This window comes from Phaethon aethereus (assembly GCF_964289735.1).
Source record: "Phaethon aethereus genome assembly, chromosome: 11".
NCBI lineage: Eukaryota > Metazoa > Chordata > Aves > Phaethontiformes > Phaethontidae > Phaethon > Phaethon aethereus.
Window position 1 is genome coordinate 20,039,147 of NC_138587.1, and position 17,444 is coordinate 20,056,590.

At 49.6% G+C, this 17,444-nt stretch overlaps 1 protein-coding gene across 1 annotated transcript in view; it reads right to left on the reverse strand.

The window, feature by feature from the left end:
• RNF123 (ring finger protein 123) overlaps window positions 1-17,444 on the reverse strand; it is a gene marked incomplete at its 5' end in the record, with an annotated part of 48,598 nt that overhangs the window by 28,154 nt on the left and 3,000 nt on the right. Inside the window, 23 exons of the mRNA XM_082004849.1 lie at window positions 689-796; window positions 1,445-1,528; window positions 1,726-1,871; window positions 2,496-2,694; window positions 3,230-3,336; window positions 5,093-5,194; window positions 6,003-6,123; window positions 6,811-6,882; window positions 6,972-7,033; window positions 7,504-7,603; window positions 8,072-8,189; window positions 8,660-8,733; window positions 8,928-9,020; window positions 9,674-9,799; window positions 9,927-10,031; window positions 10,852-10,958; window positions 11,685-11,821; window positions 12,705-12,772; window positions 13,187-13,273; window positions 14,041-14,126; window positions 14,457-14,511; window positions 15,691-15,788; window positions 16,599-16,678. Coding sequence (XP_081860975.1) covers window positions 689-796; window positions 1,445-1,528; window positions 1,726-1,871; window positions 2,496-2,694; window positions 3,230-3,336; window positions 5,093-5,194; window positions 6,003-6,123; window positions 6,811-6,882; window positions 6,972-7,033; window positions 7,504-7,603; window positions 8,072-8,189; window positions 8,660-8,733; window positions 8,928-9,020; window positions 9,674-9,799; window positions 9,927-10,031; window positions 10,852-10,958; window positions 11,685-11,821; window positions 12,705-12,772; window positions 13,187-13,273; window positions 14,041-14,126; window positions 14,457-14,511; window positions 15,691-15,788; window positions 16,599-16,678 — 2,335 coding nt within the window. The remainder of the gene's footprint in view (window positions 1-688; window positions 797-1,444; window positions 1,529-1,725; window positions 1,872-2,495; window positions 2,695-3,229; window positions 3,337-5,092; window positions 5,195-6,002; window positions 6,124-6,810; window positions 6,883-6,971; window positions 7,034-7,503; window positions 7,604-8,071; window positions 8,190-8,659; window positions 8,734-8,927; window positions 9,021-9,673; window positions 9,800-9,926; window positions 10,032-10,851; window positions 10,959-11,684; window positions 11,822-12,704; window positions 12,773-13,186; window positions 13,274-14,040; window positions 14,127-14,456; window positions 14,512-15,690; window positions 15,789-16,598; window positions 16,679-17,444) is intronic.

Genomic DNA, 17,444 nt, shown 5'->3' on the forward strand with positions numbered 1-17,444 from the left:
TGTTCAAAGAAATGTGTCTTCTTCACCAGCACAAAAATGTTACAAACACAGATGGGGCACAGCAATGTGCAAGGGAAGACAGGAAGAGGAGATCTGCAGGGCGTAACAGCACAAACTGCGCTTAAGAAAACAGACCAGAGACTTTCTCCTGGAAAATGGTGAATGCAGGGAAGAAGGGACAACCTGCACAAAAAGTCACTGTGTTACTAAATGCAGAATGTGCTCTCTCTATATGGGAACAAAAAAACCTAGGAGTGGATCCTGCAGATTTCAGGAAAAGCAGCCCTAGCGAGACCCCTGCTGTGACGCACAGCTCAGGGAAATGGTTCACAGTGGCCTCTACCCTCTAGCCATGCCCTGAGAACTGAATCTCCCTTTGGTCAGCACCCTTCTGTCTGCGGTGCAGAGGCCTGATGCCCCAAGGGAAAGCCTACAGCACCACACACAGCTCAGAACAGGCTGGGCTGGGTCCTAACAAACATTACGAGATCAAGCCTGGGACAGGAGGGGGTCTGGACCTAGGAAGGAGTCTCTGATGCACAGGAAAGGAAAAATAAGGCCCGCAGATCATCAGCATTGCTCCAACACCAGGGAAAACACCACCTGTGATATGTGAGCTGAACAGCACAGATACAGAGGCTCACTTGCTTGGTCTCCTCTGGGCTGCTCACATTATGCTCCTGCCCACCTTTGAATAAATGGTGACATTTATCCAGGCGAGGCGTCGGCTTAGGTGATTGAGCTTCTCGGAGAAGACCTTTTGGCTCTTCAGCAGTTCCTCGTGGATGTCTCTCCTCTGAAAAAGAGTGCAGAGATGTGAGGGCAGATGTCACTGCCATGTATAGCATCCTTTTTCAGAGCTGGACAAACAATGGAAAAGCAAATACCACCTTGGGGCTAGCTAAGGAGTATTGACAGGAGAGAAAGGGGTCAGCAGCCTTTCTGCGGAGGGAGAGGGAAGCAGCGCTATAAAGCACGCTTATCGGTCTCAGCTGCAGCCCACAAGGCCTGATGCAGATGCTGGTCCAGTGTGGGCAGCAGCTTAGGGTCAGCTGCTTAGGGTCAGGGATACTTTTTAAATGCATCATCAGATACACTCATTCTCTGGCAGCTGGAATAGGACAGATGTGTCCCAAGTCCAGCACTGGAGGGTCCCCACCCTGGGAGTCCGGCTCCGAGGTGTCTGCAGCACAGGGAGGTTTGCAAGCTGCCACAGCTTGTCTGGGAGAAGCCAAAGCAGTTGCTTCAGTCCCTCTGTTCCTTGCGGCAGTGGTACAATGGGTTGGCACAGTATGAAACGTGGCTGCCAGCTCCGGGCATGGGTTACTGCCCCATCCAAGACATGGGCCGCCCAAAGGCTGGAAATCACCCACTGTGCTTCATCCTTTTTGCCAGATACTAAGGCTCTACCAGAGAAAGAAGCTGGGAGTCCAGAGACACTTACCCTCTTTGGGCAGCGGCTGATTTTTTCCTCTGTGTCTTTCAGTGCCATGGCATATTCATTCACATCATCTGACACACCAACCATCTGAAAAACAAGCAGATTCCAACAATAATAAATGAGGGTATTCTTTTTCCCTAGATACATAAGCATGCAACCAGATCCCCCATGGGGGTTAGAAGGAGAAAGAAAGGGCACACAGTCACTAAATAAGCAGAAAACAGAGTCAGTGTAAAAGCATGGAAGTTGGGGAAATGGATTCCTGCATAGCACATGCCACTTACCTTCCCAAGCTGCTGGTGGACACTGAGGTTGTACATCATCACTATCCCATCCAGGACTTCAAGGAGGGAGTTCTCTGTGATGGGCTGGTCTGGCTCCTCTGGGGGTCTGCCCAGTAAGAGACCCTCATTTCCATGGCTGCCTTCAACTGCAAATGGATCCCCAAGACAGGAGATAAGTTCTCAGTAAGGCATTTTGGCAACTCAACTTCTACCTGCACCCCTCTGAAGCCAAAGCCAAAGCCCTGCTGTTCCTCTATAACACAGTGTTCCTTCCCAGCCCTTGTGATTCACTAGATACACTAACACACCATTCTCATCTCACTGCCTGCACCAGGCTGGCCTGCCAGATCTGTTCAGACACAGGCCATGCAAGTCCCACTTCCTCAAGCCCTGTACACGCTTCAGAGGCATGCCTGGCCTGCCCCAAGAGCAACGGTCCTGCTACCGCACATGTCATCCTCCGGCTGGTCTGTGTTCAGAGCAAGTATGGCTACAGCTGCCTTTGAACCACCTCCCTGCAAAGCCTCACTGCACTTGCAGGAACCAAGGCAGCATCTTCTTAGAAGCAGAGAGTAGCAGCATCACCATGTCATGTTCAGAATGTCAAAGTGGTTAATTGTGGACTTGTGGGTGTCAGCATGACCCAGGAATGGGAAGAAGCAATGCTGACAGTAAATAGATTGCATTCCTCTTGAGAGTGCTGGGAGCTGGAAGACGCCATTCTCCCAGGGACCACCTGGGCCACACTAGCACACAGCAGAAGTACTCACTGTCCTCTTCTGTCCGCTGCTCCACACTTAGCGTGCGCACTTTGATCTTCTCCAGGGTGCCAAGAGGCCGCCGTGGGTTCATCAGGCTGACGGCTGCTGTGCTGAGGAACCGGTTGGCACGGCCCAGGGTGGGGGAGCTGAGCCAGCCAGGTCTGGCAAGAGCCCCACCAATGGCCAGGGTGGCAGAGGGACGCTGAGACTGGAAAGAAATTAAGGGAGAAACTGTTCTAACTGTTCGGCTGCCCACTATTCCTTCCTTGTCCCTGTGAAGACGTTGGTTTAGATGCGTAGTGGCCACTGGAAGGTGAGCAGATACCCTTTCCTATCATGGCTGGGCCACCAGTGCCAAGTTAGCAAATGGACATTCCTTCCTCTAAGGTCACATGCCAGGTACAAGCAGCAGATCTGCACAGAAAGAAGCTGCTCTGTCTGCAGTTGCCTTGGTCCCTTTTAAATGCAAGCACCAAGAGCTGCCATGGAGGGGAGGGGGCATATTCAGATCAGGGGATAGTGAGAGAGCAGAGCAAAGAAAATTTTGCTGCTCAAACTTGGTGCATCCAGGACCTTGCTGATCTCCACTGACCCTCATGCAAGCACAGACTGTTTGCCCATGGTCTGGTTACAGTCTTGGCCCAGACACTACCTTCCTCTAAAGTAAAGCTTTTCTAGCCAGAGGCCGAGCTTGCTGCCCTAGCACCAGGGCCCCCGCAGGTGAATAACAGTACATGGCTCACCTGTGCTGCCGATGTTGCTGATTCCTCATCTTCATCAAGATCGTCCATAGTCACTGCCTGCAGCTCCGCAGGGTCGATCAGGACATTGGCTTTTGCGGCCAGGTCATCTGCACAGAGCACACCAAAGCAGCTGTGAACGCAGGAGTCACCCTTTGCTTCCCACAAGACAGCCTTAGGCTCATCCTCTTCCCTGCTTCTCAGCAGTAGAGAAGCAGCCAGCAAAGTTGGATGCTGCATCAGAACAAGCTCACTTTCTCCCCAGCTTCCTTAAGTGCAATAGGTCTGCCCTTGCTAACACAGCAGAGACCAAGCACCGAAGGGCGCGGCTCACACAGGACCCATTTCTGTTCCTGGTCCTACCAGTAACAGACAGAGTAACTGAGGAACCAGGAGACAACTGCCAGGGCCAAACTGGACTAATGCAAGGAAGGAAAGTCAGGGCCTGAGACCATTTGTTAAGCATCCAGCTCTTCAATGCTGTCCCATGATACGTCCCTGTCCTGGTTTCAGCCAGGATAGAGCTGGTTTTCCTCACAGAAGCTAGTGTGAGACTGTGTTTTGGATTTGGGATGAGGAACTGTTGATAATGTGCTGATGTTTTGGGTTGTTGCTGAGCCGTCAAGGACAGTCCAGCTTCTTGTGCTGGCCTGCCAGCGAGCAGGCTGGGGGTGCACGGGGAGCTGGGAGGGGACACAGCCGGGACAGCTGACCCAGACTGGCCAAAGAGATATTCCCTACCATACAACGTCATGCCCAGTACATAAACTGGAGTTGGCCGGGGGGGCGGAAATCGCTGCTCGGGGACGGGCTGTCGATCACGGTGTGGTGAGCAATTTCTGTATTGGGCATCACTTGTTCTTATACATTCCTTTGTTGGTATTATCATTATTGTTCCCTTCTTTCTTTCTGTCCTATTAAACCGTGTTTATCTCAACCCACGAGGTTTTTCCTAATTCTCTCCCCTGGTCCCGCTGTGGGAGGGAGAGTGAGCGAGCGGCTGCGTGGTGCTTAGTTGCCGGCTGGGGCTAAACCACGACAGTCCCAAAGTTGACTGCAGGTCCCCTCCAAGACTCACACCAGAAACCATTCTCAGCCCAAAGGAAGGCTGGACTGACAGCTATGCTGTACAAAGCCTGACCAATGCGTCCTCTAGTCCATAGCCCTGTCTTCAAAGCTGGCCAAGAAGACCTTGGTAAGAGACCAGAGGAGATTACATGGTTCTCAAGTTAAGTAACCTAAATTTGAACAGCCAGGGATCAACTTGAGATAGGAAAAATGGTCCTAATCTTGCAAACACACTGGGGAAGCAGAAGAGAGATCCGAGCCAAAGGCAAGTGCCACATTAACCAGAAACCAGAGACAAACCAAGTCCGATGGAATGGCAAAAGGTTTCTAACCTTTCCAAAAGGGAGGCTTTGAAAGTCTGTTACCAGAGCAGCGTGCTGCAGACAAACAGAGCTGCAGCAGATGCACAGGGCTGCTATTGCTTGCCCGGAGTGGTACAGCAAGGAAATCCTGGGCATCCTTCACATCCAGCAGAGCCAGGCTGATGGTCAGCGCTTTGACACCTCCCAGCCCTCAGCTGAGGTGCAAGAGCACCACACCAGAGTGTGTTCCCAGACTAGCCCCTTCCCTCCACCAGCCACAGGCCCCATTCAGGGATATAAAAGAGTAAACTGCTAGCTTAAAGGATGCACCAATGAGAGAGGGAGGGTGTAAGGGTAACTTGCACCTCGTTAAAATTTAAGTCTCCTCTCCTTAAATTTAATCATAATTCATTACCCGTAGCTTCCTCCCTGGGATGTCTCTTGGGTGAACTCCAGCCAGGACCTGGATGCACGTATTGGAAATGAGAGCACTTACCTTTCAGAGTCTTCTTGAGATGAGACAGGAGACCTCCGAGTCGCTGAAGGTCAAAATAATCCACCTTCCCATTATAGAAGAGTTGAGGAGGGACATACGCCTCTAAAGCAGAGAAGGAGATTTGTTTTTTCCACGAGTCCTGTGCACAGGACCCACGCAGACATATAAGCCCTCCTAAGACAGACACCAGGGCCCTGCCTGGACCCACACTTAGTGACAATTTTTGTTGTCGTAAAAGCACAAGCCATTAAGGCAGAGGTGATTCCCACAATGAAGAAAGCATGAGATCCACGCAGAAACAGAAGCAACTGTGGCCATCAACAACAAGCCTCCCAGCACTTCCTCCCTCCCAGCCACAGTCACTGGGGGCAACTGGATCACCAGAAAATTCGGCAGCTCTGCACCTGGCTACTCCAGCTCCATCACTTAGTCCCACAGGGATCCGTAAAGCACTGAGTTTTGAGAAAGGGTTAGCCTAAAGAAAAGCGAGTACCAAGCAGACTGTGGCAGGACAGGCAAGGTGGGGTTTGAGGGTGGGAAAGCAACTGGCACTGACTTGGTCTGGGAACCATGAAAACAGACAAATATCTTCCCCTAAACTTTTGACTGTGGGATCACTGAGATACCCTCCTACAGACCATAATCAATACTGGACTCTGCTGCAAAGCGTACAGTGGGAACCAGCAAACAGTACAGGTGGTCCCTTGCAAGTCTCAGGTCTGGATGTTAACTGGAATAGATCTGCACACAGGAATTTCCCAGTGTGACTGGGAACTACAGACACAAGATGGCAGAAGGCTCAAGCACCCAGGAGAAACACAGAATTTCCAGCATCTTGGAGAGCACTGCCAAGAGGCAAACATTGCCCTAACCACAGAAATGCCTTCAAAGCTTCTCCTCCAGGCCTTACCTTCACTACTCAGTGCAGCAGGGGTCTTTGCCTTGTGGCCATCCCAGAAGAAACGCAGGGCGGCGATAAGCCGGTGTAGGAAGCACACCATGTACTCTGGCGGGCACAACACAGTCAAGTTCTAGGGCAAGAATGAGAGTTCAGCCACCAGGGCAGGCGTGAAAGTGCATCTTAGTCCCAGTGGCCACATGAGGCAGGCAGAAACTTTTGTGTCCTCAGCCTTGCTAGCACCTCTAGCTGCCAGCACTGGGAGAGAGCCCAGGCCTGATGGCAGGCAGTGGTTTCCACCTCTAGAAAGTCCTGGGCACTGAAACAACAAGCTGGTCTGACACAGAGGATGGATACCACATGCTCTATCATGAAAGATGGGGCTGATCATGAATACAGAGATGCAGGTGAAGAAGGGGTTTCCTACAACAGCAGATGCCTTTCTCCCAAAGCTGCAGGCCTGATCCAGGGCCAGAAGAACAATCCCCACCCAAGCAGTGAAGAGGATGCCAAAGCCAGCAGGCCAGTTGTGGCAGAGCACTCCACAGCCGTGCTCCCCAAGGAGTTTTAGGTGGACATTCAGCTCCCACCCAAGGCTGTTCCCAAGGACTGCTTTCCCATAAATCACTGCACAGGACTTGGATAATCTGCCTGGTTTCTAGCCTCAGATCTTCTCTCTCCTTCCCACTCCCTGCTACATCTAGACCTCAACTGATGAACTGCTGGGAGCAGCCCAGTCAAAAGGGCAAGAGCTCCCAGCCTGAAGCTGCCAGAGAGCTCTCCGGCTGAGGCTTGAGGGAAGGTTGGCCCTTTGACTTACCCCTCTGTTGCTAGCATTCTCCTGAAGAAACTTGCGGAATTTGTTTAGGAAGATGTATCTGGAGGCTTCCCCCTGGCAGGAGGAAAAGCAGGTGGTAAACCTATACCTTACAAGTCCTGTGATGTGGAGATACTCTAGCAGAAGATCCACAGAGCACTTACCCCTCCTCTGTCCTTGTTGTTCAGCAGCAGCTTCAGAATCTGAACCTGGAGACCTTCCACCACTAAAATGGGGACAGGTCTGCCATCAGAAAACTAGCACTGGAGAGCAACTACCCATATAAACCCCAACTGCTGTACCCTGACCCCACGAGAAAGGCTACCTCCTCGGCAGAGGGGGCCAAGGGAGAACCAGTGCTAGCAGAATGCTAATCCCATGACTGTGAGGATTTTCTCCTCTGCCACCTAGCAATAAATTCATCCACAGCTGATAAACGATGCCTCTAAAGGGGAATTTCGGTTTGCTTGTGTCCCATGGTGGGATGCTGCAGGTCTGTATAGTGGGGTCCCAGCACTCATACCCCTCCACCAAATAATGACATAACTGGCCCCGGCCTCTGCAGCACAGCCTGTCCTGAGAGGAACGCAGCCAGACTCCAGGTTGTGAAGGAGATTTGGAAACAGCTCAACGGTTGGTCCCCCTGGCTGCACAAAAGGTATGGCATCTTGGAAATTCCTCTCCTTCCTCACAGACCTTCAATGCGTTTCTTGAGCCGCTGGCAGCCTCTTTCATATGCCCGCCGCCTCAGTCTCTCCTCAGCACTCTCCTCCTTCACCTCCTTACTCTCCTTGCCCTGGATGGGGGACAGGCACTGATTAGTAGGAGATCACCGCATGGGGAAAATGTCTTGCCATAGGGAGAGCAGAAACCCCCTGAAACAATATGCAAGTATGTGACTGCAGCTGGCAGCACACCTAAGCAGTCCTTCCCTGGCTTTGTAACACGTAAGGGCAGGAGATCTTCTGAGGACACATATGTCAACCTATAAGTCCTCAGACACTGTGAAGTTCCCCTCTAAATCTGTTGCCACAGAAAACTGTCCCACTCTCCTGTCCTGAGCAACACACCCCAAACGTCCCCTCTATGGGGACAATAAAGATGACAAAGCAATGGAGAGGCTACGGCTCTCACACAGCTCTGCAGGGTCCACCAGTGCTAACGCAGCTGGAAACATGGGCCATCCAATTTCCTCAGCCAGAAAATGATGGGGACAGCAGGCCACAACATTTCTTGTTTCCTTAGTGGATGTGCCCTTACTCACCTCCTTGGTGAAGCGGTTTGGCCACCACGTGGTGGGAATGAGCTCCTGCAAACCAGCCTCCTCCACACGCAGCGGGCTCTTAATGTAGAAGAACACAACCGAACGGAGCACATCAAAGCTGCGGCCAAGTTAAAGCAAGCACAGAAGCTATGTCAGGAGAAGGTGCAGGACATGTTTCCAGAGTTGTAGTGAGAGACTCCTTTCCAAACAACCACTCAAAGCTCCGCAAGATCCAGAGCCCCCTTCTCTTGGGAGAAGCCCCACGCAGTTATAAGAGCAGCTGCCCAAATGCTAGCATGGCAGTTGGACTGCTCTGAAAGTCTTTTTGCTCTAGGGACATTAGAGAGGTCAGGCAGGCAGAAATGAAGTCCTGTGTGTTAGCAGGATGTGACCTATGGCACTGCTCCCCCTCTTCAAAGCAGGACTTCATAGTGACTGGTGTCAGGTAGACAGAGACATGAGAAATTAGAAACGAGCTCTCAAAGATAGGGTGGCTCCTGCCTCCCAGGACCTGCAGATCCTTGCAGTCTCCTTGGCTGCATTATTGGGGGCAGGGAAAACTGAGACTAGAGGAGGCACAAAGGATACAGAACATTGCTGAGTAGATGTTTCCTGGATTTCTCATGCTTCAAGACTGCAATGGTGAGCCGGAGGTAGTGAATCTAGGGAAACAGGAGAAGCAAAAGTGACTCCATCTACAGCAGAGGATATCACTCTTTAATAGGTACAGTGTTACAGAACTGCTATCTCTGGATCAAACAACTGCAAAATCCAAAACATTGTGTACCTTTGGACAAGGGGACATAACAGAAGCTGGCTAGTCACAGATTCCTGCGGATTCAGAAGTGCAACTCACCTGTAATCCCAGGTCTGGGATGATGGGGGAGAACCTGTAAGCCCGCAGCAGGGACATCAGTAGCTGCTTGAGGCACTCGTGCACTTCATACTCCTGAGAAAATAAGAAACACATTGAATAGAAACAGCATGGAGTCAGCAACAGCTATAGTTCCCAGAGTGTGGCCTTGGAATGAAGCATTCACTTCTGAACTGAAAAAGAAGGTGCTCTGAACCCACAGTGTTTTTCCATCTGACTCTTATAGTCCTGCACGCTATGATTGATCTCTTGGGGCACGTGGTGGCATTTAAGACCTCCACAGTCATGTAAGCATTAACAACATCCAAGAGACCAACTCATTTCTTAATGATGAATTTGATGTTCCCAGAAGAAGGAAGTTACTCAACATCATCAGTTCCTTTAGCAGTAGGAAAAGCTACTATTTGTAACAGAAATAGTATGGGCGGCAGGACTGAAGAACAGATGATGAAAGAAGCACAAAGCCTGGAGAAGAGGAGGCTGAGGGGAGACCTTGTCACCCTCTACAACTACCTGGAAGGAGGTTGTAGCGAGGTGGGTTTGGTCTTCTCCCAAGTAACGAGCAATAGGAAAAGAGGAAATGGCCTCAAGTTGCGCTAGCGGAGGTTTAGATTGGATATTAGGAAAAATGTCTTCACCGAAAGGGTTGTCAAGCATTGGAACAGGCTGCCTGTGATCCCAGGTCTCCCTGTGATCCCTGGGGAGGAGGTAGCACCCTAGCGACTCACCTCCATAAGAAGCCACATGAGATCCAGCAGCTGCTGAATAAGGGGATGGGCCTCCACTGCGCCTCCTCGCTCCAGGATGCTCAAAAGGAAGGTCATGAGCACATCTTCCACCAGGTACACTTTGCACTGCAGACAGAGAGCCAGGTCAACAGTCCTCGAAGGCAGTCACTTATCCGTGAAAGCTGTTTTATCTCCCCTTGTAAGCACAAGAACAGGCACCTACAGAAGCTTGCAATGGGCAGGCAAAACTCACCATGAGAGGAGAGAAATAATTGAAGATGTGGGCTAGTGTAATCAACACTGTGGGTTCTCCCTGCAGCTGCCACATGGACGTGTCCTTCTCCACCAGCTTCCCCTCCTGCAATGACAAACCCAGAAAAACACACGGCTTGGATCCAGCCCAATCCACCCATACACCAGCGACTGAACGAACCGGAGGCCTGGAGCAGCTGCTGTTTGCTGTCCCATGCCTGATCGCAGTGAAAACCTTGAACTTGGGAGTTTAGGATGGCAAAGCAGCCAGGCCCATGCCTCTGGAGAGCTGTAGTGCAGTCCAGATGTCAGTTACTATCAGCCACATGCATGCATCTTGACAATGTTTTTCCAAAAGGATCAAGTGTACGTGATAATCTGTAAATAGGAATCCCTACAGAGGAGGTCAACTAGTAAAGCAGCCCTCCATTCAAGCCAAGACCACAGCAGAGGGCATTCCCTGTGCATTGGGCATAAACAAATCATATCTCACCCTAGCAGAAAAAACTGGTTTCTAGCAAACAGTGCCACAGTCAAAACAGTTCTCGGGGCAGACCTGCCAGAATTTCACCACAGCACTGTATCAGGACATCAGTAAAAAGTTTAGGATCTGAACAAGCTTCTTTCAAGGCTGCAAAATCAAATCCAGAAGTTCTGACCCTGACAAACATCACCTCTTGCATACTGGGAACGAAACTTCATAGGACTGAGAATAACAAAGCCCAGTATGATTTAACTTAAGTCCTGGAGCTATCACAAATCCCATTTTGCAAGCCAAAGAGCTCCACAGACGTGCATACCCCATGCAAAAGCACGCAAGCAATTAGACTCTCAGGTGTATGGAAACAGCCAACGTGTGCTGAGAAGTGCAGAACCACATTTCCCAGCACGGTGTACCGCCGATCCACCCAGTGACATTAGCCTACCGTCACATCTATTCCGATATGGATTACGTTCTTCAGGTAGCCTAACAGCTTGCGAGCCTTCACGAGGTCTGCAACAGGAGGATCTTGCAAGGGGTGGTAACCTTCCACTGGATAAGTAGGCAAGGGTTAAGGTAAAACGCAATCTGATGCTTTCAGGACTTCTTTTGTTTGTGCAAGGAAAAGACTTTCTATTTTACTTTATACTCTCGCATGCCTCAGTCACAGTTCAAACCACAGTGCCTTCTAAATGGATGATAACCCACAAGCTCTTATCCTCACTTCCTCAATATTGCAAGCAGCAAGTATTTCACACCACACTGCTGCTCTCATCAGAAAGACTGACAGGAGCCTCCACTACAGCTACCAACAGGCACACCCAGGACTGCTCTGACAGGAGCTGCAGGTTGCAGCATTCGCACAGGAAAGCAGCAGGTGATGCTCCAACCATGTCAGAGGTCCTGTGTGGCTAGAAGGCAAAAGAGACCAGTGGCCAAGAGGCTCAGCAGCACAGCAACAATAGGGTTTCCAAAACTGGAGAGTGAGATCTTTGCACGATCTGAGTGTCTGGGAACAGGCAGCCCCCAGCTGCAGCAGTAGCTGTTGCTTCAGAGCTGAAAGCAAATCTCATTTCAGGAACTGTTGGGGACCAGCACTGATGATTCTGTGCACTGCAGTTCTGCTCCAGCTGAGGGGTTATCTGTTTCTTCTCAACCTTGCTCTGTGCACAAGTGCCAACAGAAGAAAGTGAACTGCAGTCAGTTATGTATATTCTTCAGCGTCCAAAGATGGTCTAAGGACAGGCTCTTCTCCCTTCAGACCTCCTCTCCCCACACCTAAAGGATATCGGAGTGGACGACTTCCGAAGTTAAAAGCAACGGACTCTTTGAATGAGAGGCTGATGGCAGGGAAATAAGCCATTCCAGCGCCCCTTGTGATGTTATCAAAAGCGGTTCCCAGAGATATGCCATTCCTGAAAGAAGGAAAACCCACAGGGTTTTAGTCACAGTAGGAGGGTTTTGAGGTCAGCTGGGCAATCCAGGTATCTGCGTTCCCCTCCCAGCAACTTGCCAACATGGACACATCAGTCAGCCATGCCTCCTGTCACTCTCAAACTGGCACACATGCAAACGTCACAGCTTTGCTCAGTAACAGCAGCACTCCCATTTTCATATGACGGCACAGGAAGGCACTGGAGTCTGCACAACATGCAGAGCCCATTCAGCTCCAAGGGCAACCCAAATCCTGACAAGATAACTAACCAGCAGGTCATTTTAACGGCAGGTGACATTTTTGGCCTCATCCATTTGGTGGAAATAGAAGGATAATGCTCTCTCAGTCTACTCTTCTCTAAAAGATGACATGGAGCATCTAACAGTTTTTAATTCCGTCTGACTTGTCACAAGCTGTAGTTTAGGAGCAGGGAACAATTCTTATTTAGGCTGGCCTCTGCTCATTGTGCACAGGAGTTGGAGGCTGGAGATTTATCAGCATTTCTACAGCTCCTTGTGAATTTAGGACAAGCAAACGTCTACACCAGCCACAACAGCAATCAGTGTCGTCCAGCCAACTGTAGTATTAAGAATCATGAGAGATTCCCTCCCCTCCAAATCCTAGCAAACTTTCAAGCTACAAAGTCTGTGTAACATCTTTCTGCCAAATGCTTCTCACATGAACTTAGGAGACTCAACAGCCCCTTCAGATGGTTTCTGAACACAAAGAAAAGCAAAGGCTGGAACTACCAAGGAACTTAAAGGGGACAGGGCAGAAATAGGGCTCAGCAACCTGAGCAGTGAGGAAACCTTTATGTTACACACAGACATCAACAAAGCAGGGAATGTGGGAAAGATGCTTACAAACAGAAAGCAATGGTGCCCTCATCAAGGTCTATCAGACAGCTGACGATGTCTCCTGCCGCCCAAGACTGCAGGAAAGGGAGAGAAAAGGTTAAACTTATATCCAGGGTGTTCCCACAACAGAAGAAAGACTGCAACCCAGCCGATCCCTTGTGATTCAGGGTTGAAGAAGAGAGAGTTCCTTCTCGCAGCAGCTCACATAGCATTCTCCAACACTTCTGGAAGCTGCACATAAGCCACTGATTGGGATCTTTTTTCCCCTCCAGCGCTAGGAACATGCGTAGGACCAAACCTGTATTTACCCCAACACTGCATCAATCCTCTGATGTGCTACAGAGAACCAGAGCCTTCCAGAGACCAACAGCAGCACTATGCTGGCAGTCAGGCATTTCACAGGGCCCAGCAGAATCCAGGAAGCAGAAGGAGCCACCTCCTTTCTTCTCCTTACTGTATATCCCGTTCCTGGGAGGACAGCTACTCACTTTGCCATAGTTGGTAGTAGTCACGTTCCACTTGCGTACCCGGTTTCCATCATATGCATATGAATCTGGCGTATCTCCAACTCCTTCCTGCATCAAAGTATGAAAGAGAAGACTCAGACCAGATCAAGCATAGGGATCACTCTCATTGTAAGAGTATTTTTAAGAGGGAGATCAACAGACACGGAGAGCAGTTGACAGCACACACACTCTATTTGGGAAAAGGCCTCATTCTAGAAATGAATCCAATGGCCTGTGGTCTTGGGTTGAGAAAAATACACCATTCCCTACTCATTTTGGGGTCAGAATAAGAATACTAGCATACTACACTTCCAAATTCTGCCAAAGCAGCCCCCTAGGATGCCTGTCACCTCCCCTCTCATGTGTTGCAGAGTGGCAAGTTAGTGAAACTCTGCAGCTGACATCCCTTCCCAGAATCAAACATCCCACTCGCTGCCCGAGAAGAGCTGGCCTGGGCCTGCCTCTCCTGGGCAAAAAAGCCCCATAACACCGGGTGCTGAGGCCATGCCGAGAGACAGGCTGCCAGCACTGCAGACCCACACACCCTCTGGAGAAGATGCCACCTGAAAATCAACACTTAGCAGTGGTTATGTGCAGCAAGACAACAGCAACACACCCAGCGTGCAGAGCTTTCACACTGTGCACCATTCTGTGAACACAGACCAGAGACTCTAGTAAAGATTTTTAGAACAGCAGACCTGGTATTTCTAGTGTGTGTGCTGGGCACAAAACACTAGCAGGACAGAAGCACAGCACCAATGCGATGCTCCACACTGATGTAAAAAGCAGTGGAGGAACACGGAGCAGCCTTGTGCCACATGCAGCAGTTATACTACCTCCTGATTAAATCTGCAGTTGAGAGTACACCAGCCAATCTGCATGAGTCCCTGGGAGGAGATAAGCACCTCGTAAATCCATTTCCCTGAAAGAAAAAGAGATGCCACACAGTAAATCCCTGCTACCTGGGTCATTGTTAGAGAAGCAGAACCTGACCTGCTCCACAGAAATAAATGTGGCACACAAAGGAGCTTCGGGACTTCCCCAGCATTCCCCTCCCACCTCTTCACTTCGGCATCACACAATCCTCTATCCTTCTGACTTCCCAGAAAAGCCAGTGGATGAGCTGGGGAAGAGGAGGCTCAAGATCTGGAACTGCAACATATTCAAGATTTCCTGAGCCCTCTAGTTGTGTAACTCTCTATACACTCTTCCCAGGGTCTTTTCCCAAAGCATCACTGGTTTATCTCCTCACCTTTATACACGCACGTCGTGGCCCTGATGGACCCAAAGTTACTGTGGCCAATCACCTGGACCAACAAACAAAAGATATTTTGAAGTCAAACAAAAGACAGCTTTGCTCAGCCCTACCCATTCCCTCCATCCTAGTCCTCAAAACCAAAGCAAGATGTAGAACTATTCACAAGCGCAGTGTAGGGAAGAGATGGGACATCTTCCCCATCCCAGCAGCTGTACTCGGAGCCGACAGGCCCTGGGGAATGATCCAGGTCCTCCCCACAGCTCACCTGTACTTGATAAACCCCAGTGAAGCATGCAGCATGGAAGCAGTACAAGGGCAACGTGGTGACAGATAGGTTCCCAATGAATTGTGACAGGTATACAAGAGTGACTATTATATAGGAAAGATGTCTGAATCCTGGACATGTTAGAACAAAAATATAGTTTCAGGGTGTCCAGACTAAAGCCCAGGACTGGCAGGTAACACGCTGCCCAGAAACTGAACCCTGTCAACTCCTGACTCTCCCAACCTCAGGACAGACCACAAAGAGAAGGTAGCAACAAGGAATTCACAGGCAAGCCAGTCTGATCCAACATGAGGGTAAGTTCTAGATACAGCCAAGGTAAGCTACAGTGGGTGGTTAATGGGAAAGGACAGACCAGGGCAGCCTCCTCTGCTGGAGGTAAAAAAGATACATAGACTAACGAGAACAGGATGTGCGTGCTCAGTGAAGGTGTGAAAGGAGTGCAGAAATTACTGAAGTAGGAAAGGATTAAATTCCAGTGGATTCTTTCAGGTGATTTTCTGCATGAGGAGCATCAGCTAAGAAGCAAGCAGGGAGCTAGTGGAAACAAAGCAGAAAGGAAAGCCTGTCAGCTTCAGCCTCTCGCCACCATTCGAGAAGACCAGAAGGAAGGAAGGAAGAGGCAGTCTGCTGGAGGGAGGGACACGAAAGCTGGCTGCTGGCCTTTTCTCTGCTTAGCCAAGCTCTTCAGTGAGCCCCGGGGCCAGGGTACTCCTTTCACTTCCTCGCAGCTCCACTCAGAGCTTGCTGAGACTTAGGGGTACTGCTAGATCTTTTCCCAGGAGAGCTTGTTTCCTCCAGGATCCTGCAGCTTTCTGGGTAGACTCTGTTTACAACACGCTACAAAGCCAGGGACAGGGATCTGTTATGAAGAACAAACCAAAAAGCCCAAAGCGCTTTTAGTCCCACAAGACCATTTTCTGCTGCACCCAGCATCACACTCACCCCAAGTAAGTCATCATCGACCAGCAGGAGCCCCTCAAAACCGCTCGTGTGGTCCAACACCACAACAGAAGGACCAAGCCGGCCCTCTACTACCTGATCTGAAACAAGAGTTGCAGAAAACCTGTTAGGGAAAGTGGTGCAGGATTTAACAGTACACCTGATGAGTGCCTCCAGCTAGACTACAATAGCACCTGGATTCTGCTACTAAGGAAGACTAAAATAGTGCTACCCATGTTAGACTATGAGAACCTCAGGAAAGGAGACACCAGTGAGATTTAAAAGGAAGTTTTCAAAGCAACACACAAGGTCTTAGCTATGCAGCATTCAGGTCGTATGTTAAGTTTCCCACATCGCCTGAAAATTTTACTTTGGTAAAATTCAAAGACCAAAGTAAATTCTGAGCCAAATGTTTGGTCAACATATCATGCTTTGATTGCAGCCAACAAGAGAAAGTCTTCTTTTTAGGAGAGGAGACAGTTTGTATCCTGCCACATCCTGACTCATTCAAGGAAACAGATGCTAGCAAGAATACAGGCAACAGCCTGAGCCCCAAAGTGAATACCTACAGTGGAGACCAGTATGCAAAAATTGTCAACAAGCCTTTGCATTTACCACTGAGGATATCACTGCACACTGCTGGTCACAGCAATGAGTCTACATATCATTATCAGTGAAATACCTCCAACATTTGCCCCAAAACTGCTTTTCCAGGCATTTTTGCCTGGAAGTATGCCTCCTCCATCTGCTGATGAGCCCCCCACAGGCAAGATTTAAAGGTGCAATAAATAAGATCACAGGAGGGCAGAACAACGCTCACTCAGGGAACAGCCTTTCATGATACAACTTGGCCTCCCAATTAGGCAGCACAAGCAGAAGCACAAATTGGACAGACACTCAGCATCTCCTACCTTGACTGTCTTCAGAGCCATTCTCCTCTGCTAGCAACCGGTCAAGGTGCTCCTGCAGGTTCTGGAACGTCAGGTGCTTTCTAGGAAATAAACATGCACAGGAGCTCTTCAGAAAACTTTTTCTCCAAGTTTTAAAGAGTTTCAGCCCAGACACATGTGTCTGCACAGTCCTGCGCTGTGAGACATGAACCAGGAAATTTGTCCATCTGTGTTTCTTGTCACGAATCTGAGGAATTTGCTGCCCAGAGTATTGGGGCAATGAATGAACCAGGGACCAAATACAGCACGAACAAGCAAAGTAATTAACAAAGGATCTTAAAGTCTTCAGTCTGCTCAGGAGTATTTTGTGGCAGCAAGAAAACTGTCCTGGGATACAGTGGCAGGAAGAAACCAGCTGTACTACCAACAACTGTGGACCACGACTTTGCTGCAGTCAGCATCATACGAACATGGCATAAGCCAGGATTCGTTTTTTTCCCCAAGTATTTCATAATGCAAAAGAAGAGAGAAGACCACACCAGCAGCTGTAGCAGTTCAGACAAAGGTCAGGCTAGCCCAGTATCCTCTCTCTGACAACAGCCAAACCCATTTGTTTTCATACTGAGGAGGAGACTCTCATGCACCCTCTCTGGGACACTATTTTAGAAAACTTTCTCATAGCACCCTCCCCTAATTCTCTCTTTTCAAGGCTAGTTTACTTAGCCGTTCCTTGTACAAGAGCCATTCCAGACATGTGACTTGTTCTTACCCTTCCTCAAAACCTCTGCAGCTCTAAAATACCCTTTTGGAGCTGGTGAGACTAGAACCACACGTTACTCAAGATGAGGGTAAACCACAAATTTATTC